Source organism: Danio rerio, chromosome 2 (genome assembly GCF_052040795.2).
Source record: "Danio rerio strain M-AB ecotype USA chromosome 2, GRCz13ab, whole genome shotgun sequence".
Lineage (NCBI taxonomy): Eukaryota > Metazoa > Chordata > Actinopteri > Cypriniformes > Danionidae > Danio > Danio rerio.
Genome location: NC_141022.1, coordinates 34,871,504 through 34,897,576, shown reverse-complemented (window position 1 = coordinate 34,897,576; position 26,073 = coordinate 34,871,504). Strand labels below are relative to the sequence as shown.

At 33.2% G+C, this 26,073-nt stretch overlaps 2 protein-coding genes across 6 annotated transcripts in view; one reads left to right on the top strand and one right to left on the bottom strand.

Annotated features, from left to right (window-relative positions):
* si:ch211-106h4.4 overlaps positions 1–26,073 on the bottom strand; it is a 92,815-nt gene that overhangs the window by 65,481 nt on the left and 1,261 nt on the right. For 2 of the 4 annotated variants that reach the window (XM_087240998.1, XM_087240999.1), the window contains exons 2-5: positions 18,773–18,835; positions 12,850–13,033; positions 12,509–12,602; positions 7,301–7,437 (exon numbers count right to left, since the gene is read on the bottom strand). The gene's annotated coding sequence lies outside the window, so the exon portion shown is untranslated. The remainder of the gene's footprint in view (positions 1–7,300; positions 7,438–12,508; positions 12,603–12,849; positions 13,034–18,772; positions 18,836–26,073) is intronic. The other 2 variants (XM_087240996.1, XM_087240997.1) reach the window with 1 other exon arrangement.
* mrc1b (mannose receptor, C type 1b) lies at positions 573–25,836 on the top strand. 2 transcript variants are annotated; one of them, NM_001423726.1, is made up of 31 exons: positions 573–747; positions 930–1,313; positions 4,008–4,184; positions 4,338–4,490; positions 6,234–6,347; positions 6,571–6,708; positions 7,334–7,513; positions 7,620–7,777; positions 9,815–9,931; positions 10,460–10,575; positions 11,952–12,100; positions 12,209–12,408; positions 12,496–12,617; positions 14,150–14,222; positions 14,312–14,465; positions 14,555–14,590; positions 14,698–14,864; positions 14,981–15,042; positions 15,122–15,222; positions 15,825–15,967; positions 16,694–16,796; positions 18,038–18,177; positions 18,263–18,304; positions 18,404–18,503; positions 18,603–18,832; positions 19,673–19,838; positions 20,452–20,607; positions 20,693–20,806; positions 20,933–21,118; positions 23,423–23,455; positions 23,653–25,836. In NM_001423726.1, the coding sequence occupies exons 1-31, from the start codon at positions 684–686 to the stop codon at positions 23,853–23,855; spliced, it is 4,281 nt and encodes a 1,426-aa protein (NP_001410655.1). In that variant the 5' UTR covers positions 573–683; the 3' UTR covers positions 23,856–25,836. The 2 variants fall into 2 exon arrangements, with proteins under 2 accessions (NP_001410655.1, XP_087095745.1); XM_087239619.1 differs by having other exon boundaries at positions 598–747; positions 7,337–7,513; positions 23,653–25,668.

Sequence of the window (26,073 nt, the reverse complement as noted above, 5' to 3'; positions counted from 1 at the left end):
AGCAAAACCAGTGCTGGGAAGAGGGAATGTCTCGATGATTTAGGAGGTGAAATTACTACACACTCTTGAAAATAACGGTACTTTACTGGCATTGATGGAATCTTTGACAATCATAGAATCTTAATTATGAAATGGATTATTCAGCATATAAAATATACTTCACACTCCGGAAAACATATTAATTTGAGATCTGTAAGGCTCTTTGGAGACCCAAATGAAAAAAATAATAATAATAATATGGCGCTTCTTTTATCCTAATTTGTAAATAACTCTGGATAAAGGCAATTTTAAATAAAAAAGCAAACATGTTTTTTCTTGGAAGCGTTGGTTTCTAGAGCGCATAATATTCTGTGACGAATTATTACTGTAAAGCATCTAAAGGATCTAGAATATGTTCCTCAAATAACCACCAGCAAAACTAACCTCCAAGCGAGAACTTGCAGAATTATGCTGACAAATTATTTTAATAATTGAGAAAGCTCCATCGCCTTTTCCGAAGAAGCCCTGCGACATTTGTGTTTCAACAGTTCTGATGAAGCAGACATGTGACAGGATGTAATTCGGACCCATTTAAGGAGCAGGGTAGCATGAGCAAACATGAGTCTGCAGAAGCTCAGCCAAAAGGCAGAGGATAATGCATAAAAGAGCAGCACTTTGCATTTAGGATTACATTTAGAATCAAGATGAAAATAATTACCGTGGTCGTTTTGCTTGTATTGGAGCTGTCAAACTGCTTTGCACAATCAGGTGTGTTTTCTTTTACTTTATTTAAGCTTAAAACCCTATGACAATAATAATATTTTCATTTTTGCCACTGCAAACAGCATGAATTGCTGCATATTTTAACAGTTTGTTTCCCTTTTATAACTGTGCTGAATAGAATCTGAATAGCTACTGCAACCTATCATTATTCTTTATTTCTTTTGCAGGAGACAGCTTTTTATTATACAATGTGGACTCTAATAAATGCTTGACTAGCACTTTGAACAGGCTTGTCACCTGTGACCCACACAGTGCCCAACAAAAGTTCCGCTGGACTTCAAGTAACCGCATTTTGAACACTTTCACAAAGACGTGTCTTGGAGTGGGAAGTAAAACGGTGGGCAAAACTCTGCAGCCCTTAAAGTGCAACGATGACAATGCTCTGCAGAAGTGGGAATGCCATGGGAACACATTGCTTGGACTAAAGAATGAGACTCTGTTCCTGGCTGTAGATTTTAGGGGTTTACCTGAGATTTCTAATAAGACTGGAATCAGAAGCAAATGGACAATTCATGGCACACAGGACAGCATTTGCTCTCGGCCTTATGAAGGTATGTGCCTTACTGTTTGTATCAAATTTTGAGTCCTAAATGGATACCGCAGTCATTTGCCAGTTATTTAGATTAGCTGCATCCCTTTATTTGTTTCCATTAGTCAGGCTTGCTTTAAGTGTGCATTGTCGCTAATAGAATACTTTTCGCCTAAGTGCCATTTTACTCACTTCTGAACAACTAAAAATACAATAAATGGGCTTTCTACATATTATACACGGTCAAACCAATAAATAATTTGGAATATTAATTATAATTCATAATTCAAAACATTTCATGACAAAACATTGCTTGATTCTTAATGGCTGATGGTGTTAGATTATTTCCAGGGAACCACACAGCTAGTGAAAGTAGTTTCAAGTTCCATATCACTATGTTATGTTCACATTTAGTCATTTTGCAGATGCGTTTGTCCAAAGAGACTTGCAGTTGAATGATTTCAGACATTTTAAATGACTTCACAGCCAACAACAGTCAAAAATCTAAACAAAACTAAAGCATTGTTTGAGATTAGAAAGTAGTCTTACACACAGTCCATTTTTGAGGACAAAAACCAGACAAATGTCTTGAAATCCAACATTTGAACAATGCTTTTAGGTGTGGTAACCACAGTAAAGAGGAATAATTCCATCTGGTTCATTGAATTATTTTTTCCTAATAGTTCAACAGCCCTTTTTCTGTTATTCCATTTTGAAAATGGTAATAAAATAAGACAAGAACAGTTCTTTGCAGTAAACGATGTCTGAACAAATGTATATTTTTATCATGATTAATTAACAGATTAAAATCAATCAAAAATAACTGTTAGGAGGAAAACATTTAAATTATCAATGCTTTCACCTCCAGCCTCAAAGACAGCCTGTAGTTTCTGCTTTCAACAGGGTTCATGCAAGCCTGGATTTTGCTGCAGCAGCTTCTACAGCTCCTGTTATTTTTGTAGTGCACCATATGAAGATTTTTAATTATGACATGTCACAGTTTTCCTTATTTTGCTAATCTCACTTACATAAATAAACTTTTGTGTCATTTAGTAAAGTAGAACCAATTATTCTTAACTGCAAATTGCTCAGACTAGTTCTTGATGTCACTATTATGTGTGACCCGTGACACCAGTTACATCACTGTCGTTTACAAATCCTCACTCATGAGACAATATAGTGCCCATCAGATAAAAATCATTTGGGAATTTTCTTTTATTTTGTTTCATGAATGCTATGAACTCATGCACATTACTTTGTTCACAGTTTTTTTTTTTTTGTCTATTATATATTCAGATGCAGCGACAGTCTACATATTGTCTGTGTTTATACAACTGGAACAAAGTAAAAGACCCCATGCACAGTAAAATTAATTTAGGAAAAACAAATCACTGCATGTCATCAGTCGTTGTTTATACTGACTGTTCAGTTGTGGCATCATTGATCTCAGCTTTCAATGGCTGTCTATCAAGATCCTGTCTGATTGACATGTGAAGCAAACAATTACCAAATGTTTTGTTTAAGAGAATAATATGGAACAAAATCAATGCCAAAAGTACTGGAAAAATAGCAAGTGCTTGCATTTTAATGACTTGAATTGTCAGGATTTGTATTTTTGAGTCCATAGCTGTTTATTTAAGCTGTGAATATTGCAACTTAAAAATAATTTAAACAAGTTTTCAAACTTATAAATTCAATAATTCATATTCAAGATTTCATTCCCAAAATATTCAGTCCTGTTTAAAAATATGATGATTATAATATATTTAAAAAGCAATTTTCCATTTGTTTATATAATGAATTTTACAAATATTGGATTCACATTAGGAACTATGTCACATTTATAAACATGACGGAGTTCTTTTTTCAAGGAGGTTATGATGTCACAATGGCTTTGTTTCCAAAACTACTGTTGAAATAAACAACACACGTCTGTCAGAAATCTTAAAAATTTCAATTACTAAGCTGGTTCCTAATTTGTCTGCATTAGACCTATATTAGTCCTACAACATTGGTCTACGGTTAAGATGATACTGGAACTATATTATCCTTCATCTGTTATCGACTGCAGTGGAAAATGAGTTTTACACTAGCTGTAGTGATCAAACTATTGGTGTTGACCTTTTTATCATTAAGATGAACATTATTTATATGAATATAAAATCATATAAACTTGGATTAAACTATGGAAACACTATATTTTGATTGTCCAATTGAGTATTAGTAGATTGTCTGCTTAATATTATACTATAAGAAACTTAGCAAGTACATGTCAACTTACACTAACCCCAAACCAAACACTCTAATTATAATCTAATGAGAATTAGTTGGCATGTAGATGCAATGTAACTTAAATTCAACAAAACGACCATCAAAATAAAGTGGGACCTAAACTATTTGTGGTTAAACATGGATACTGAAACCATAAACCAAAACCAAAACCATTGGCATTTGGCATTGTTTTTTAGATAAACATGCATGTTCATTTACCATGTTTCTTAAATATCTGCAAGCAAATTATGGTACTTTTATGATTTAGAAGAGTGAACTTACACACGACACCTTTAACACAGCCAAAATGATCACAAAAATAAAATGAAATGGAAAAATTGCTAAAATGTGTGTGAGATTGCACAAGGGTTAATATTTTTGGCATTTAGCAATGATAAATGAAAAAAGAAGCAAGAAATGAAAGCAGTTAACTTTTCCTTCACAGAAATCTACAGCATTGATGGAAATGGATTTGGGCAGACATGCAAGTTTCCTTTTTTGTATGAGAAAAAGTGGTATGCAGATTGTACCACAGTTGATGAACCGGACCAGCGTCTGTGGTGCGCAACCAAGACTGACTACAGTTTATATGAGCAGTGGGGATACTGTCCAACACGTGATAGTAGGTTTCCTTCTCTTGCATTTAATGTTTCAAGTGTTACCTGGACTTAGACTAATAATGTGACCATCACAACAGACTGAACTAATACTTATAATCTATTCTGGTCATAAAACACCGGCTTGCACACACTGATGTGTAGTTATGTTTTTGCAGGTAAATACTGGACAAAACATCCTCTAACAAACGTCTACTACCAGCTGAATGATAGGTCAACTCTGACATGGTACCAGGCTAGAAAGAGCTGTCAGCAGCAAGGCGCTGAATTGCTGAGCATATCTGAACCTCACGAACAATCCTTCATAGCAGGTATGCGCAATTATCAAAATATTCTCTTAAAAATAAATGTTCCACAGTGTTTTGCAGTGCCAATCTATTAGTTATCAAATGAACATGAAAAGTCAACACTTCCTAAATCAGAGGTTCTCAAAGTGGGGGTCGGGACCCCCCGAGGGGTCGCGGGACAATGAAGGGGGGTCGCCTGGTGGTTTTCAAAAATCAATTAATTTTTATTAAACCTTAAGACTTACAGTATTTTATCAATAACCTACTGAAGAGAAAAAAATAGTCGTTTATAGTTACTATAAACTGTATAGTTACTATAGTAGCTTATAGTTACTAGTTCTATTGGATTGCGACTTCTCTGGTAATTACATTATACTAAAGACACAGCAATACTGTCAAATGCAGCTGATTTTGTAACACCAGGTTAAACTTTCTAGCCCATTTACAGCACTGACATACATAAAAAAAAACAAAGAATAGACTTAGGTCTACTGGTGTGTTTGTGCGCATCATTGCATACAAGGTTTCTGTATTTATAACCACCACCTCAGAGAATATTGAGGGTCACGAGCCACTGGCATTGTCATTTTGGGGGTCGCGGGCTAAAAAGTTTGGGAACCCCTGTCCTAAATGATAGAATAAAGATATAATAGCGAACATTACATATTTTTTTTCTCTACATATAAAACCATCCAGTAAGATTTTGTGAATATTTGAAAAAAAAAGTATAAATTGTTCAATGGAAAAGTTCTACATGTGTTAAATGTTTAGTTGTGTCCTTACAGGATGCTGTTACACATAATCCATGCGCAATTATAATAACACCAACAGTAAATTACACTTAATTACACTAACTTCATAATTGCAAATCCTAAACCTAACCATACAGTATGCACATGTAGTTAAATAATATTTTACAGTACTTCAAGGTATAGTTTAACTTTGAAATAGACACCAAACGTGCTTCAAGGAATAAATATTTTCCTTGAAATTTCATCTGAAAATTATTTGCTCACCCTCAAGCTGTTTTAATTCCATAAAAGAAACACATATGCAACCCTGAAACCTCTTCATCGAAACGTTTTCAACGAATTGTTTAGAAAACTAAGATTAAACAACTTGATCAATAGATTTTTCACAGTCTATTTATGAATGTTTTTGGATATAGATATTTGTGATGAACAGACTTTCAATGAAAAGATAGAAGTCCATCCGATTTATTAAAAAAATTTGTGTCTGAGTCAGTCTGATGAATTCTTTACTACACTCAAATAAAATATGTTTGCTACTACTTCAAGCTTGTATTTAAAATGAGCTGAAACAACTCAACTCTTGGGAGATTTTTGGAACAATTTAAATGTTTTATGTTCAATCGACTTAAATTTGTAAAAACTAATTAGCTATATTAATTCTATCTTAATTCCCAACACAAATCGATTGTGTGGAGCCCAGCATTTTTTACAGTGTACATTAACTCACAGATTACCTCAAGGGTCTCTCTTATACATTTAACTCGTTGCATTTTTGATGAACAGACTATCAATGAGATAGAAATCCCTAGGATTTATAAAAAATATCTTAATTTGTGTTCTGAAGATAAACAAAAGTCCTATAAGTTTGGAACGAGGCTGAAAGAGTTAACACATTTTTGAAGTGAACTCTTACAGGTGTAGAAATGTGCTCAATTTCATTTACTACTACTAATGGATATCTTAAAATACCCAAAATGCAAAAACCTTACACAATCGTATTCTGCTTGTCATTTAGGAATGTTTCAGAAGTCACAAGGCTCACTATGGATAGGACTGAACAAGTTAGATGTGTCCAGTGGATGGCAGTGGAGCAATGGACAGCCTTTACGCTATTTGAAATGGCTCAGTGGTAAGACTGTTTTTTTTTTTTGTTGTTGTTGTTGTTGTACAAAGAATTTATTAAATTCATGTGGTAAAAGAGCATAATGCCAACAACACTTGCTTGATTCACACACAAAAAAAAGAAAAGAAATGTAAACGTAGCATGAATAAAAGACAGTCATAATCACATCATATAACAACCCTACAAAATCAGAGCATATTAATCATGACCATTTTTGTTTTTGTTGAAGGATTCCCAAGCTCACAACCAGGCTACAATTGTGGCGTCTTGAAAAATGGCTATAATTCAGAATGGTCAAATGATGCTTGCTCTGAAAAACGTGGATACATCTGCCAACGAGGTCATTCTGTTCCTACTGTTCCACCAGGTAGACTTCCCATCCTCTTTTCTAATCCATACAGCAGCAATTCACTGTCATCTGTACAAAGTTGTATGATTTTTCTTCAAATAACACCACTAACTGTCAATAGGGGCATACAAAGATCATACAAATATATAAATATAAAAAAAAGATTGTCCGATGTAGAAAAGTCTGATATTTTGTGCTTATTTATTTATTTTTATTTCATTTTAATTTTGCTCTGAGAAAATCATAGGACTACTCAAAAGACATGCAGCTCATTTCCGTCCTGTTTTTAATAAGTGATCGATATTGGTTAATAATAATAATAAAAAAAATATTCTGTAGCTTGATTTGTATTGTGTGATTTTTATAAATGACTTTTATAGGTTGGCTCTTTTAGTGAATTGTTTTTTTTTAAAACGTAGGTTTCTGAATCAGTCTGTTAAATTGTGTGCTAAATCAACTCACAGATAACCTCGAGAACCTCCTCAGACCTCTAAGACATTACCTCAAAAGTACACAATACACAATACAAGTTTGATAAGAATAATAGCATTTCTCGGGATGGACTCAAGCGTGAATACATTTCTGCTGTAAAGAATAATGGAAGCATTACCAATGTTGGTGACGTGTTTGTCTTTTTGGATAGAAGTGACGACTGGATTTTGCCAAAGCCCCTGGATTCCACATTCTGGCAACTGTTATCTTCTACACCGCACTAAGCAAACATGGCTGGAGGCACGGGACATCTGTCTGCGGGAAGGAGGAGACCTGCTAAGTATTCTCAGCACAGAAGAGCAAAGCTTTGCCATCACACAGCTTGGATACTGTAAGTTTTGATGATTCGCTTTTAGCTGAAATACATAGATGACAATGCAGTTGTAGAAAGATAAACATGAGGGCTATTGGTCAATCATCTACATCACTGTTCTCAGCAAAGACTGATCAGCTGTGGATTGGTTTCAATGACCGTAAAACACAGATGTTGTTTGAATGGAGTGACCAGTCTAGCGTCCCGTTTGCCTCATGGGAGGTTGGCGAGCCGACTCACAGTGCTCAGCATGCGGAAGACTGCGTGTTAATGAGAGGGGAGGTAAGACATTATTTGGGAAGTCATCTTAAAGGGATAGTTTACCCAAAAATTAAAATTATCTCATCATCATTTACTCTCACTCATGTGGTTTCTAAACGTATGAGTTTCTTTCTTCAGTTGAACACAAAAGAAGATATTTTGAAGAATGCTGTTTTTTTGTAATATCTTGTTTTAGTTAACATTTATTAAATATTTAACAAAACAGTAAAATACCAATAATAATAAGAAAAATAGTACATTATAACCCCCCCACCCCATAAAAAGGAGGGATTGTTACCAAATATATATATATATATACTGTATAAACATACACTTAACATATGTACAGTAGCATAAACATATAAACAAGAGATGGCAATACTTACATTTTTACTAAACCAGTGTTATAAATATATAGGTTAGAGATAAAGTTGAAGATTTACAAACTTAAAATGCTAAAATCCCAGGAGTATTAAGCAGGGGTGGTGTTTGACTAGAGCAGGGGTCACTTCTACTTTTAGGGGGCACACTTTAACATACATCACAAACTACTTAAACAATTATTCAAAGTCATTTTTTTTCATGAATCACTGCAGTCTTTTAAATTAAAATTTTCTTCCATGTTAATTTATTTGACAAGTAACTTTGTATTGTATATGTATATGTACATTTTGCACCTGTAAACTTTAACAGGTACAGTTGAAGTCATTTTTTGCTCTCTCGTTAATTTTAAATAATGTTTTCCAATTAATGAATTAATTATTTAATTAATTTTCCAAGTGATCTTTAACAAACCAAGTAATTTTTTACAGTATTTCCAATAAAACAAAAATTCTTCTGGCGTCATAACAAGTCTTATTTCTCATAGTTTATTTCTTGAATAAAATCAGCTTTTAATTAAAAAAATTTTTAAAAAAACTATTTAAGGTCAGTATTATTAGCCTACTTAAGAAATAATTTCTGTGCATTTTTTGATTGTCTACACAACAAACCAGTTATACGACAACCTGATTAATTATTCCAACTTTCCCAACATAAGTCTTTAAATTACACTTTAATCTGAATCAAACACTGTACAATACTTAAAGGGACTTTGTCTGTATACAACTATCTTGCAGCATAACTAGTAAAATAATATGCACTGACTGTCACCATGGCAAAGACAAAAAAGTAGTTATAAGAAATTAGTTAAACTATTATGTTTAAAAAACATAGAAGACTCGGGCTTTATGTTAAGACTAAAATCAAAAATGAATGAAGGCAAAACTAAACGAGCTAAATATTACTTTTACATGAGCGTGACTAAATACTACTTTTGATCACTGTGTTACATCTGTTCTCTGGTTCTTGCAGACTGTTTGTGAATTCAAGACTGCATTTATTAACGTTAAACTATGTACACTCGATTTCTAATTAATCATACCCTATGCAGAGCCAACAACTTCCTAAATTAAAAGTTTTAAAATCGTTATATTGAAAACAAAAGTCTAATATGATTAACAGTGCACATTTTGATAGTGTTTCACAGCATAAACATGACTGAAGCTGGTTTTAAGGTCCCCATGTGGTTTCAGTTTTTTTCTGTAAAGTTTCAAGACATAGTGGTTCCAAGGCAAAAGCAACTCGTTCAACCATTTCTTAGAATAGGGAGCTTTTGGAGATTTCCAATTAAGTAAGATCACCATTTAAGCTGTAATAATGCCAACCATCAAGGCTTGCTGTAGAGTTAACGAAAAGGTGTCCAATATTTTACAATATCCAAAAGTAGCCAAATTGTAGTCAGGTTGGATATTGGTTCCATAAGCACTGGAAAACAATTCAAAACGGTTGGACCAAAACTGAAGAATGCTGGTTGACTCTTATAGTAACTCACTGTGTACAAGCAGTTAGCAATATTTTCCCTTATATAAAAAGGAAACTCAAATAGTTTAGGAACAAGTGAAAATTTGATAAATGATGGCAGAATAATTTTTTTGGGGGTGAACTATTCCTTTAAGTTGCAGTTGTATAGTTTTTACTACAGGCATGAAACAAACATAATGATGGTCTCTTGTTTAGGAGGGAAAGTGGGCTGATGATGTTTGTGAAAAAAAATATGGCTTCATCTGTAAGAGAAAGACCAGCACTAAAGCCTCAAATAATGACACGGTTGTCACAAATCCAGGATGCAAAAAGGTATGTAATTGTACATTAAGAAAATGGTCCAAATTTGTACATTAAACTCTCTGCAAATTTGCACTTTTTGCTAGGTGTCTACCAGCCATGTCACCTCCACTGTCAATTAGTCAAGGAAAATTGACATGTTGAAAAAGGACTGAAATATCCATACAAATGATATGTTCAGGATGTAAAATGACTTCAAAAGTGAAGTTATAGTAAATAAATCATAAGATACTGTAACAGTTTAAGAGCTTTTAATTTTAAAAGCAGACTTATAGGTGGCTTTTCTTTTAACCATAGAAAATGTTTGCATATTACCCAGTCAGTCTGGGGTAAATTTGGAAATTTCACAATTTTTCATTTTACTTCAACAATATTAATTCTACTGGACAAAATGTCTGCAACATCGGTGTTAGATCAACTGTCAATCACACTCCTGCGGAAGGGTCAATAAAGTCTTTCATTTAGTTTTCTTTTTTTTTTTTTTTTTTTTTTTTACATCAGGCGATTAAATATTCTGTATTTACTATCTTTTATTAAAAGGGCTGGATCAGGTATGGGTACTATTGTTACATGGCAGGATCCGAGACAAAGACCTTCGAAGAGGCAAAACAGACGTGTGAAAAAGCAGAGTCTCGACTTGTAGATGTTTCATCCAGGTCAGATCATTTGTTCACTTGCAGGCATTCAGTCATACATCTGATACTGAATTTATATCACACTCACTAAAACCTTTGCTGACACTTAATTTTGATGGTCTCTTTTGAACTAAATTGTAACTAAATTGAAACCACAGCTGTATATGCCTGGTATTAAAATAAGAAAATACAACTAGATTGTTTTCATAGTGTAAATGTTAATGTACTTTAATGCATTTAAATAAGCACAGAGGACCAATTACTCCCTACTGACTTAATACTTACACTTCATTGGGGTGTGTTGTTTTAGCACACTAGCCACAAGGGATTTAGACTTTTCTGTCTGAAATTGTAAGTTTGTCTTAAAGGTGAAATTTAAGGTGAAATAATCCCAGCCGGTCCGGCACAGGTTCTAACACGAACACTCAGTTCAGTTCAGTGTAGTTTTGTGGTTATCAGAGTAGAAATAAAAACTGCTGCTCTTAATATCATTTTCTGTCGTCTTCATTAGCATTCAACTGCATGAAAGTAGGGATGCAGGATTGATAGGACTTTTTGAGAATGATTTTAACAAAAAAAATGAGCGAAATACCAATACTGATCAATTAATTGGTCAATTGCATACAGTATTACTGAACATGAATTGGACCCATTTACCATTCAACTTTTACACTTTAATTGACATATGGAAATCTAAATAAAACTAGTGATATTGTTATATGTACATTTTACACTTTGCTGCTTCAGAAAAATATTGTCTCACTACAAGTACAGTCTGTTTCTTTTACTGTCCAAGATGTTTTAGCCCAAACTAATCAGTTGTTTTCCCGACATACATCTGACATTTTGTACATATTAGACTCAAGTCTGATATTATCAAGATGATAATCAAGTCTGATTTTATATATATATATAATTTTTTTTTTTTGGTCTGATAAATTATTGGATTATTCAAAAGACATGCTGCTCATTTCCACCCTGTTTTTAATAAGTAATCATCAATATTGGTTTCTAAAAAAAAAAAGCCCATAGGCCCTTCCCTCAAAAAAATCAAGAAAGTGGTTAAAAGTGGACAAGACATGGATTAAAATATCAGGTGTTAATGGAAATATGTCTTCCTCTTGTGATATAACAGACCAAAATTATTCATAACACAGTGTCTAAACTATCTGTCATTAGAGCATTAGTAAATGGTCTTCACAATATCTGCCAACACTTGATGGTCCTCCAAATAGAATTACTAGTTGCTACAATTAGCTTTGTAATTACCTTTGTAGTTTGTATATTTGCAAAGTCAAAACACAGAACCATCAAAATGAAGTGTAAGCAAAACCTATATCAAATTTAGTAATAAAACAATTTTTCTAATACATAATCTTTTCATTTGCAACCATTAGAGTAGAAAATGCATTCCTGGTTAATCTAGTAGGAGCACGACCAGAGAAGTACTTCTGGATTGGACTGTCTAATCAGAAGGACGTACACACTTTTGAGTGGACCAACACTAAGCAAGTCCCATTCACTCACTTCAACTCTGGGATGCCAGGTATTATGTTAAAAACATTATGACAATAGATTGAAGAGGATTCTTATAAATTAATGGAAGATGGAATTTTACATTGTCAAATTTTACTATATAAAAAAACACTTTTAGGAAGAAAACAAGGCTGTGTTGCAATGACGACTGGAATAGTTGCTGGGCTTTGGGATGTGCTTAGCTGTTCAAATAAGGAAAAATACATCTGCAAGCAAAGAGCTGATGCTCTAGTAACAACCGCAGCCCCGCCAACCACCCCTTCCCTGGACTGTCCCACAGAATGGACTTCAATTGGGACAAGAGACCTCTGTGTCAAGGTAAAATGGATTTGAGATAAATTTGTTACTTTAACACATAAAACATCATAGAACTTTTCATGACAACTCCCTTCCCTTTTTTTGCAGCATTTCAATGTACCTTCACTGCAAATGAAAACATGGGATCAAGCCCTGGACTACTGCAGAGAACTCGGTGGTGACCTCCTGAGCATCCATCATGAATCTGATATTCCCTGGAAACAAGGAGGGTAATACAGATTACTCCTTTTGCATAATGAAAAATACCCAGCTAATGAATTTCTGAACCATATTTATTTTTCTTACATTTGTTGGATTTTATATTTTTTTTTATTTGCAATACCCTATTTGAATTAAATGTATTATTATACTTATCATCCATATATTGGGTGATCACATGCGTTGATGAATAAAAATATTATTTGTTCAAATCCAGCAGTATATATTGTATTCATACACTACCTGACAAAAGTCTTGTCGTCGATCTCGGTTGTAAGAGCAACAAATAATAAATTGACTTCTAGTTGATCAAGAAGTGGCAGAAGGTAGATTTTTTCCAATGGATCATCTGTTGAACTGCATTCTCATCACAAATACTGCAGAAGACCTATTGGAACCCGCTTAGACCCAGGATTCTCACAGAAATCTGTCAAGTTTGGTGAAGGAAATATTTGAGGTTACGTTCAGTAAGAGGGCATGCGAGAGATCTGCAGAGTGGATGGGAACATAAACAGCCTGAGGTATCAAGACATTTGTGCTGCCCATTACATTACAAACCAAAGGAGAGGGCAAATTCATCAGCAGGGTAGCACTCCTTCTCATACTTCAGCCTCCACATCAAAGTTCCTGAAGGCAAAGAAGGTCAAGGTGCTCCAGGATTGGCCAGCCCAATCACCAGAGATCAACATTATTGAGCATGTCTGGGGTAAGATGGAGGAGGCATTGAAGATGAATCCAAAGAATTTTGATGAACACTATGAGTCCTGCAAGAACGCTTACTTTGCCATTCCAGATGACTTTTGTAATAAGTTATTTAAGTAAGTGCAGAAATGTATGGATGCAGTTCTCCAAGCTCAAGGGAGTCATACACAATATTAATTCTTTTCCACTGCACCAAGAATTTATATTCTATACTGTACATTATTTCTGTTAAGTGACAAGACTTTTGTCTAAGCAAAGTCAGACCTTACAGTCCTAATTAAAGCATTAAAGATCATCAAGGCATGATCATATTTTGTTCTGGTAAAATAAGCACAATCTAGAGACCTTTGCCTTTCATTTAAGCCACTTCTGATGCCTTATGATCAACTAGAAGTCAAGTTATTATTTGTTGTTTCTAAAACTTGGATAGACGACATAACTTTTGTCAGGGAGTGTATATATACATATATTGTTCGTATTTACTGAAAATTTTATCAAAATCTTAACTTACAAAGCCTTTTAACAGTTATTCTGCTTATTCTCCAACCACATTCAAAGACACTTTTCAGAGGATTTATTTTAAGACATTTGTCAGATTATTTTCCCATAAAACATTGTTTATAGGTCTAACTTTTTATTATTTGACCCCAAACCTGCAATTTCAGGCTTAAGACACTGTTAATGCAGTTATTAGAGAGAGACTAACTTTTTGTGTTTTATATTAACTGCCATTACTTTGCACCACTGAAGGTCATGTACAGTATATGGTGGATTTGAAGAAAAATCTCAGGACAGAAACAGATGAATACAAAAGTTTTTTAAAAAGGTTTTTTTTTTGTAGAGGGTATCCATCTTGGATTGGTTACAGAATGTATGATCCCTCTGTGGGTTACGTTTGGAGTGACGGCTCTTCGGTGAGTTCACAATAAAGAAAACAATCAAATTCATTAAGTTTTTTTTTTTAAATAGCATAATCACATTTTCAAAATATACTTTCTTTTAGTCGTCCTATCAAAGCTGGGCCAGCGATGAACCAAACAACCTAAACAACATGGAAAATTGTGTTGAAATGAGAGTGTCGCTGTGGGACGATGATGGGATGTGGAATGACGTGAACTGTAAAGACAAGAAGGACTGGTACTGTCAGATCCACAAAGGTAAATGGAGAAAGGTCTCAGTCTTCAAACTAAATTTTTTTCATTTTTGTTTAATACATGATAATAAACCAACTACGCCCTCTCTTTAGGAAAGACTCCAGTTGAGGTGAATATTACAGAACCAGGTAAGCATTCCACTTTCTTCAGCATGATCTGGATTTAACTTTTTTTTTTTAATTATTTTATTTTTACAAGGTAGCTTTAAAACTGAGTTTTTTCTTTTATGTTTAAGTTTATAATGTAACAGAGGATGGCTGGATTGAATTCAGAGGTAGCCAGTATTATGGGTCCGAGTACTCAGCGATGTCTATGCATGAAGCACGGGCGTTCTGTAAAAGAAATCATGGCGATCTTGTAGTCATCAACGATGAGGAGGAGCGACTGTTCCTCTGGCATAAGGTAATGCAGAGCACATTACGCAATACTATATTGAATAGATCCTATATGCATGCTATTTACTGACTTTTCAGAAACATGTCTCACTGCAGTGTTTTTGTTTTTTCTGTGTGTTGCAGTCTAAAGAGTTGTACAACGATTTTCTCATTGGCTTGACGGTTGATCTGGATGGATCTTTCCAGTAAGTTTAATGAAGGCAAACAGCACCTATGTGTTCTTTTTTTGAAGGACAAATACATTTTTTTTTTATATATATAAAGGTGGATGGATGGGTCTCCTGTTGTGTTTCAAGCTTGGGAAGCAAATCAACCTGCCTTTAAAAACAGTGAGGAAAGGTGCGCAAAGATGACCATATCTCAAGGTATGTCTGATCTAAGAGATTAGAAATGAAAACTAAAAATGTATTTGGTTTGGAGGACTGTTTTAAGCTGTTGTGTATGGTCAAATCTACGGTGACAGAGAGGCCAACGTGGTGCAATTTAAGAAAACATGCACTTTAATAACGCAAATTAATAAAAAGCACTGCATTTTCTCATAATGCAAACATTTTACAAAAACACGCTGCATTTTCTCACAACACAACGGAAATGTTTTAAGGGAACCCTAAAATGTGACAGACCTGGCTATTCAAGTTATGGTTATTATCATAAATACATGGGTATCGGTATATTAAAATTATCAAAAAAAAAAAAAAACTCACCTTACAAAGATCAACTTCACTGAGCACAATCATGGCACAGCGGCATCCATCACATTTTGGGTCCCCTTGAAATATTTTCGTCGTGTTCCATAGTTTTTGTGTTGTGAGAAAATGCAGCATGTTTTATTAATTTGTTTGTGATGTGGAAAAATGCTGAGAATTTTTTTTTTTGATGTGTACAACGTACAAATCACTCATGGTGCAGGAGATTTGTTTATTTGTTAAATATACAAAAAGTCATGAGAACAATTTGACTGTTGCAGGACTCTGGGAAACCGTCAACTGTGGTGATGAATATAATTATTTTTGCAAGCGAAGTGAGGCTCCCCCAGTTAATGCTACTGTGGCCCCTACACAGCCACCAAAAGGAGGCTGTGCGCCTGAGTGGACACAGTTCGAGGGAAAGGTAATTATACACATTTTTAAAAACAAGAACGTAAAAATACTAATACAAGCAACTTAACACGTGCAGTTGTTTTTAGGTTTGCTCTCTTCAGTCTCATTAAAGGTTTAGAGGGATGGATATGATTTATACAGTGCTCAGCATATTTAAGTAGACCCATTTTGAAGAAGAATATTTTTATTCATTTCTCAGTGAATATTTAAACAAAACAGATTTATTAAACAGATATATTTATTAAAATAATATTTTAATCACCAAACATATTTAGAAATTGAAAGATACTGAGTAAAATGTTGCAAAATAAATTACAACCTACAAAATTTAAAAACTTTATTTTTCAATAGTTTTGCTTCTCTTGATTTTTCCTCTTTTTTGAATTTGTATTTATTATTTTTCTATAACATATAAATTTGGGTGTGCTAGTTTTTGGACCATTATTGTAAGTTATTTTATTAGATAACTTCCAGATTTGGCTTCAGTACTGACTTATTTAATGTATATGCACAAATATAATACTGTATAGCTTCCTATTGAAAATATGAATTTAAAATAGATTTGTGAGGCGTCTACTTGTATGTGTTGAGCACTGAAGCTCCATCAAATAAATGTTTCATGACAAAATTCAAATAAGCTCTGTTGTTGACTGCTATAACAGATGCAGTGTTTGTCTAGTGTTTTATCACTATTGTTTTAGAAAAGCAATAGTAATCTTTATATAACTTGTTACAGTGCTACAATGTGAGGGGGGAAATGAAAAAATGGAGCGAAGCAAGAGAATACTGCAGAGAACATGGTGGAGATCTGACAGCTATTATGAGCAAATTCCAGCAAAGTAAGAGTTTTGTCTTTGTTCAATTCGATGACATTTCATTACAGCCCAAAGCAAGGTCAATGTGTCGATTTACTAAATAATATTAGGATTCAGTTTATTGAGATTGAAAATGTGACACTATGACAATTTTTTTTTTTGAATTTAAGATTCTAAAACTCAAAGAAAAGATTGAATTTTAGAAGCAAACTTAGAACCCAAGAGGTTGTGAAAACCTGCTCCCCAGTGCAGTGCCTAAAATCGTATAGGTGTAAAACAATGCTGTATTACAAAGGTTAGATGTTTAGCAAGTAATTTGCTTCACATTCATATATTATATAGTCACAAGATCACCAAATATTGTATGTATCAGTGTTTGTTTGTAAGGAAAAAGGTCAAATATCTGATTGAATGCTGCATATGCAGTAAGACAAGTGATATGACCAATCACAGTTCTGTTATTAATATTCCCCTTTGGTTGTCATTAACCAACAAACGAACCATACCGAAGAGACTGAGCTTGGGACAGGGAATGTCTGTGCCTATATCATTTAGGAAAGCATAATGAGCTAGGATTACAAGTGCCTTTCATAAATAATCCTATAACAGCCTTGCAATCCATTTTGCAGTATCCATCAAAATAAATGAGATGTGTTAATATGCCATTTCCTGCATGAGAAAATTGTTTATTATTTTTAATATTTTCTAGAGTAAACTCTTTCTTGTGAAAGTTGAAACAGAATTATAAAGATGATTTACATTATATTTAGCCTGATAAGCCAGGATACAACTTAAAGGGAAAGTTCACTTAAAATTATTATTAAGTGGTTCAACTTTCTTTTCTCTGTTGAACACAAAAGAAACAGAAAAAAAAATGTTGGAAACCAGTTGGAATTTACATCCAGAATGAAAAAGATACTATGGAGTTTAACGGCTATCATTTTACCAACATTCTTCAAAACACCTCCTTTACTGTTCAACAGCAAAAAGAAACTGAAACACGTTTGGAACAAGGGGAGGATGAATAAATGGTGACAGAATTTTCTTGGTGAAATTTCCCTTTAATAGTACAGCTGGAAATATATAAGGACGCAAATTGCTGAACTGTATAAGAAAACACAACAAATATGCAAATAAGGAAATTAACCAAGGGTTATGAATACCCAGGATTAGTCTAATAATTAACCCTGGTTTTTAGTCACTTCCTCCCCCCTCTTTTCCTTAGATTTGTTTTACCTTTCATTATATTCATCCATCTTTTGCAGCATTTTTAAGCACAATGATTCGAGATAAATCCACTAACTTTTGGATTGGATTCAGCAATCTGGCAAATGGAAGGTTCAAGTGGACAGATGGGAGTAAAGTTTCATTCACAGAGTGGGCTGAAGGGGAACCTCATTCCTTAGTATGGGCATATTTTTATCATTTTTGAACATTTTCAGCTTAATGAATTTAACTTGTAGACTGAACATAATTACTTTTTCTTACAGTCACGTTCATACTACTGGACAAAATACTTTTCGGACGAGCCGGTACTGTGAAAAACTGATGATTTGTCTAAAAACAATTGTTTTGGGGCTTTTTTGCAATAAAGTCTTATATTGTTTTTTGTTTTTGTTTTTCCTAAACAGGAATGTGTTTTTATGGGCAGGAGTTCAGGATCTCACTTTAGCAAGTGGGTGGCAGACGACTGTAATTCTACTAATGGCTTCATTTGCAGTCGTGATGTTGGTAAGTTTGGCTAAACCTGCAGTCTTGTAGAGAAATCTCTTGCAGACTTTTAACATTCATCTTATCATGCTAAAATCACTTTTTCTTTTACATGTTCAGATCCAGGTATCCCCTCAGTGCCAACTGAGATTCCTAAAACCTTTGTCAAGCTTGGAAATTCATCTTTCAAAGTGATTCAAGAAAACCTAACGTGGATTGAGGCAAATCGTCGCTGTAAGGCAGAAGGGGGTCATCTGGCCAGTATTCGGGACTTGATATCACAAGCTTACATTGAGTTGCAGGTCTTCAGACTCAAGCAGCCTATGTGGATTGGTCTCAACAGTGAACAGGTACTGCAATAAAGAAAATGGAGTAAATCAGTTTATAGGAATAATTCTTCTAAAAAAAGAAAGGTCACCCTCTTGAGAAACTTTAAACTGTAGAACACAAAAGGAGATGTTTGGTAGAATGCACAGGCCACACAATCTAAGTTAATGATTACTAAGGTTATCAAATATTCAGATCCCACTTTATATTAAGTGGCCTTAACTACACTGAAAAAAATTTATCAAAGATGACTCCTTGGATTTACTCAATTTTTTTATGTTAAGTGATTGTAAACAATTTATTTGGGCTGAATTTAAACAAACAAATTTAGTTGAACATTATTAAACTTAATTTGTTTGTTTAAATTCAACACAAATAAATTGTTTGCAACAGTTCTGCATGCAACACTTTTTTTCAGTGTAACATGTACTTACACTGAAATTAATAATTCAATACAATGTACTTGTTGTGTAAATACATGTTTTGCATTGTACTTATGCTTGATGAAATACTTGCATTTGTAATTAATTTCTGTAATTACATTTGTAATTACACTGGTGGTCAATCTTTTACACCTTATCCCACCCTTAAACCTGCCCAGATCACAAAACCTGTCCCTAACCCTACCTTTATGCCACCTCAAGAGCATCAGAAGTGTTTTGTAATATATTATGAACACATCAAGTACATTGTATTTATTTTTTGATGTAAGTACATATTAGTTAAGGACATTTCATATAAAGTGGGACCCGTTTTTTTATACTGAAAACATGTTCTTATTGAGGTTTTCTCTAAATTTTTTACCTGAGCTATACTGATGACTAATCATAACCTACACATTAAATATTTTCATTAATTCACAGTCAAATGGATATTTTCTGTGGGTGAATAAATGGCCAATGACCATGGAGAAATGGGCGATAGCTGAACCTAGGCCCAACAAACCTTGTGCACACATGAAAATAAATGGAGAATGGAAAACGTCTCTATGCAATGAAACCTTCTACAGTGTCTGTGAGCAAACAACGGGTAAGATAAGTTACAAACTGAGAGTGAGTTTCACATCTTGTCACAAAGAAAGGAAGTCAACCCATATTTGCAAAAAATATATAATTTTTTGTATCGTTAAATGTAAAATATATTTAAATGTATCTTGTAAATCATTAAATACTGACAATGTAAAGGCTAAGAAAACCAGCACCAGCTGTGTCTTATTATGCTGTTTTGGTCAGTACCAAACATACCAGGCAAAACAAATTGTGTCAATTGTGTATGAACACACTCTGAACGATGCCTTTCTTTGCTTTAAACATACATATTGGGGACCTTTTAAGCTGAACAAAAATATGCCAGCCTAAGATATCTACTGTAAATACAAATGGATAACTTTCTTATTCAAGAAAGTAATATTTTTCTGGTACGATTCGTAAATTTTTCTGAATTATAAAAAGAAAATTGTAAACCTGACTTCATGCAGTGTTCAGATTTTGTAGGTAAATAAGTACTTAGAGAAAAGGTGAAATTGGTGAAAACTATTACAGTAGTCCATTGCTTACCATTTTCATCAGCTTTATCAGATAATGTATAATAACAATATATAATTATATTACAAATAATAGAATTCACATGACCCTCCCCACAGACATTCCGCCAACCCTTCCAGCACAGCAGCCCGGACACTGTCCAAAGCAAGAAAATTACAGTCCCCTGAGGTGGATACCTTTCAGAGACAGCTGCTATGCTTTTGTGACAGAAATGAAATCATGGAGCAGAGCAGCAAGACTTTGTATGACATGGGGTAAGGACAATTAGTTGATTTTAAAAGCAGATTGCACCAACAGATGCAAAGAACAAATCTGTAATGTTTTTTTCCCCCTCATCAGGAGCTTCTCTTGCCAGCATCAGAGATGAAGCGGAGGAGAAGTTTATAGAAAGCAACCTCTTGCTCCTTGAAAGTTATAAAGAATTTTGGATTGGATTGTTACACAACCATAAAGGTAGATAACAATGTAATATTCATCAAATATTGCTACTTGCATACGGATTTTTTTTTCACACTAATAATTGGTTAATTTTTAAAGCTTTGTAACATCTGAACTCACCCTGGTTATTTAACTACACAGGACACTGGTTATGGGCAGACAACAGTGTGGTAGATTACACTAACTGGGCACTAACTGAGACCGATGGTGACTATGAAGAATTTTCTTATAATCCTGACTGCGCATTTATCTCTGCCACGTCTAAAAATTGGAAAAAACGCCACTGTGATTACACAGTTTTACCGTTCATCTGCAAAACCGCCAAAGGTACAGTATGCATTTTAACTCCAGCATCTTTCATATACTAGAAGTGGTGGTCTCATACAGTGCTCAGCATATATAAGTACACCCCTCATACATCTATCTTTTAAATTCATATTTTTAATAGGAAGCTATGCAATATTATATTTGTGCATATACATTAGATTAATCAGTACTAAAGCCAAATCTGGAGTTTATCTGAAAACATTACTTACGATCCAAAATCTAGTACACCTTAATTTATGTTATAGAAAAATATTACAAATTAAAAAAAAAGAGGAAAAAAAAATCAAGAGAAGCAAAAATATCTCATTTTGATTTTTCTTGAATTTATTGTATTATCTTTTAATTTTTTAAATATATTTGGTGACTAAAATTTAATTTTAATAAATATATCTGTTTAATAAATGTTTTTTGTTTAAATGCACCAAAATACATTGCCTATATTCACTGAGAAATGGATAAAACAAATATTCATTATCAAAATGGACACCCCATTTATGCCGAGCACTGTACAGTCAGTAACTAATGTTTGAAAAACTACAGTAAGTTAAATCTTTGAAGTGACTTTCAAGTAACATAAAAGACTAAATAAAAGACTAAATAAAAGACTGTCCTTATGGGGTGAATTTGTCTTTTCAGTTTTCATTACATTATTTCTTTTCATTAAATTATTTCATTATTACTTTTCATTATAAGTATATTTGTAAATAATGGTTTATTTAATGTTTTTAAGCCAATATATGTTTTCTATTAAAAAGGAAACATGGCAATTAAATATAACCTATAATACATTTAAAATATAAGTATGCTGTGAAAAATGCAGGTTCAGTAAATATGACATTTTGTTTGTATGACTCCCTTATATAACAAATGCTCAAATGTATATTGTAGTCTTGCCAGTAGTGGTAGAAAATTTTAATATCCTCTTTAAATGAAAAAGCTTAGTTAGTGTAGTAAACACAGAACACACAATATAATAATAATAATAATAATAATAATAATAATAATAATAATAATAATAAGTGACCTACATTCTCTCCCCCTCCCAATTCAGTATACACAGTGTAAAAAATGCTGAGTTATACACAATTCCTTCATGTTGTCAGATCAATTACAGGAACTTCATTGTTTTTACAAATTTAAGTGGATTAAACATAAAACAGATTTTTAAATAAGCAGTTTAAACAAAGCAGGAAAAATCTTTTTTTGAATGCAATTTGTAATGTTACATTTCAACAGTCGAATTTGAGCCAATGAATTTATGGAAGTGAATATTTGAACTGAAATAAAATGAGCTGAAAAAAGACTTGAATATTATATGTTATATTTTAAAAGGGTATTGAATATTTTGTAAGTGAAATCTGGAAATTGAATATGAATTATTGAATCACAAGTACGAACACGTGTTTGAAATATTTTTGTTAAAATATTCACAGCTTAAATAACCAGATATGTTAAATTTCAGGACGTCAAAATACAAACCCTGAAATTCAAGTCATTATAATGCAAGAACTTGTTAAATCGGTGAAATATTTTTTAATTTGTTCTATTCAACAAGCTTTTTACTTCAATACTTTTGCCATTGATTTTGTTCCATAGAAGTGGAGATTCTTCATAACAAAGATGGCTGTTATATGGAACTAATGGTATTTATAGTGGCTTAGGAATCATCTGATTGGTGAATCATAAATTGAATGATTTGGGGCCAGCTGCAAGCAATCATAAGTATGTGATCCTCTCGAAATTAGTTTATAAATAAACTTCAGTTAAATCAAGGTTGTCCTAAAACTATTGAACAACATACATTCTCGTTTCAGGAAAAGTTTTGAAAAACTTTTCTTATCCACTTCAAATGTTGACTCCTGTATATCTCATGATGCTGCTTTTTTATCTGAGAGATAAAATTGTAATTTGGAGAGGACACAAATCATAAGTAATTATATTTTTTATAAAAATATAAAATTATAATTGTTTTCATTACATTTATATTTTATAGTCCTATATTCTTCTTGGTACACATCTCACAACTGACAGAAATGGTAACCTTTTTTTACTGATTATGAGTTCATAGCTAAAATGACAATATTATTTCACATATTGTATATACAAATGAATAGGCTGTGCTACAATTGACAATACGTTTTGAAGTTCCACGTTTAAATTTCTGATTTAATATCTTGCAACTGCAAAAATTCTAAATTCACAAATACAAGGATCTTTTATCTATACTTCCAAGGTTATGCTTTGTATAATCATACACAACCTGTTTCTTATAAAAAGCCTAATTTTTCTTTCTATTTCCCACAGTGATGAGCCCAACTATTAAGTCCCCACATCAAGGTAACATGATTATTTATTTCTAACTTTTATTTGGGTTGATCAAATACATTTGAAAAATCTGATACGCTTCCACCGCACTGTATCTAAGACTTATAACAACTTAAGTATTATGATAAAGCTGCAGTGATGATTGTATTGCAGTTTTTACACTAGATTTCTTTCTCTAATTAATTTCATCTTTCATTTTTTTTCCACAGATATTAAACCTCATAGGGTTAAAACTGGATTGGCTGTATTCTTGACTATTGCAGTGATTGCCATACTTGGAGCTCTAGCCTATGTTTACTACAGAAGGTCACAACATCGCTTCCTGCCTACATTTGAAAATCCCATGTATAATAACGCAGAGTCTGCTTATTCAGATAAAGATAACAAATCATTGCTTGAGGTTGCAGAATAGACCTGTACATGTAGTCATCTGGCCAGTATCATAAAATAAACAATGGCAGGGATCATCAAGTTTATTTTGTGATATCGGCTCCCTACTTCTTTTACATGGCTACTTGCCAAATAAATAATTGATTTGGTTAGAAAAGGAACGTAGCCATATAAATCAGTTGTCATTTAAAGAGGGACCTATTATGCCCCTCTTTACAAGATTTAAAATAAGTCTCTGATGTCTCTAGAGCGTGTATGTGAAGTTTTACCCAAAATACCTCACCAATAATGATTTATTACTGCCCCTTCTAGGCTTTGATCCTAACTGTGCTATTTTGGTGACTGTTGCTTTAAATTGAAATGAGATTGTGCTCCTAGCCCTCTTTTCAAAAGAGTGCAGAGCTACAAATGCCTTCGTGTCAGCATAGTGGCAGATTCAAAAACAGGACTAACTTCTTACGCTAATGAGGGAGACATCATCATTAATAGGCGGGGCTTTCCACTTCATGTACAAAGGGAGAATGTCAATCAAAGTATTTGTGTAGAACTTTTTGAAGTGTGATTAGAAAAATTAAAGTTATTTTTCACCATTAGAAACGGGTTATATTCACACAGTCGCCACACAACTGTTTAAACCCCTTATAAAGGTGATTTTTGCATAATGGATCCCCTTTAATTAGTTTAAAAGTCATTATGATCAAATAAATAATAATAAAATCTGACTACACAATGGTGCAACTGACTAATCATATCATACTACAATTGCTGGTTTTAATTATTTTCTCCAAAAGCTTTTGAACATCAGACTTTGTTATTAAATGTTAAAGTTCAAAAATAAATGTCTCTAATAACCTTCAGTTTTTACACTATGGTATATTTGCATTGACTGGATTAACACTCACAATGCAAAAAGTTTTAAGGAAGGAAACAATGTCAACTTTTTTTGTGCCAAAAAATTGTGGATGTAAGGTCAGCTGACACTTGAAAGCTGACAGAGTTAGCATTTGGAGAGACTTGTGCAAATGTTATATTTATACTGTAAATGAACACTCCAAAAGTTCTTTATATATTCATATTCTATGACTAATCCATAATGAATACAGAATAGGGGATTTTGTGTGGGAACGATTCCGAAAATCACCAACTGATAAATGTGATGTGTGCATTATTGGTTTAGGAGAGCATTTCAATAACAACAATATACAGTCAGATCAACTGAATACAGAAAGAACATCTATATTACAGTGCAGCAGTATCTGTACTGATTCATTAATCCAATATCTACAAAGGCATTTATGAGGTATATACAAATGCATAGAAACAATTTTCAAGCTATAGTGTTGCCACAAACTAATGCATAGAGTACTCAGGAAACATACAGGTATCAAATGTAAATAAAAGATATTGTTTCAGATGCATTGAGGATATGATATTGCCATCTTCTGATTAACAGTTTCAACAAAAGTGAAAACAAAACATTTACCATGCTGTTGTAATGAAACAAGTATTGTACCTATTTTTGTCAGTATATTTGTGTGTCTTTTAACTTTATGAAGATAAAAGTAAAAAAAAAAAATCATACATACAGGATTGTACATATTTCAATAAACATTCTGAAAATCATAAATACATGCATATGGTTGGCTAAAAATGATCACGTTGTATATATTATTAATATGGAAATACAGAACCTAAAACATCAACAGTGTTCATTTGCAATAACTTTGCATGAGCAAAGTACACATAATATGGCTCGAGAGTTGATTTACATGATTGTGGTCTTTGTATTGACACAAATGATTGTTTATTAATAAACAGGAAATTGAATATCTTAAGTGCTGTCTGTCTCAATCTACAAAAGCATGTAGACCTTTACATTGCTCCTAAAATGTGCAAATAAAAATCACGCTTTTGTTTTTACTCTTAACACTTTTTCTGTGTCCATCTGAAATGTGTCACATTATGGACAATGAAGTAGGCGGAAAAGTTTGTAAATGCTCTTTATCAGCAAATGAAATTGCAAAAATAAAATAAATAAATACTGTAAATAGTCCTGCCCCAAAACTCAAATCATTGGTTGAACCATGGTTGCTGCCAGATTTAAAATGTGCATATATGCACACACACACGTCAGTTCAATAAAACTGCATTTTTTATTCTTAGTGTTTTAGGCTAAAATTGGAGAATCAATACAATAGTATCAACCTTATTTTTCTGAATGTGTAAAACTTCTGATTCAT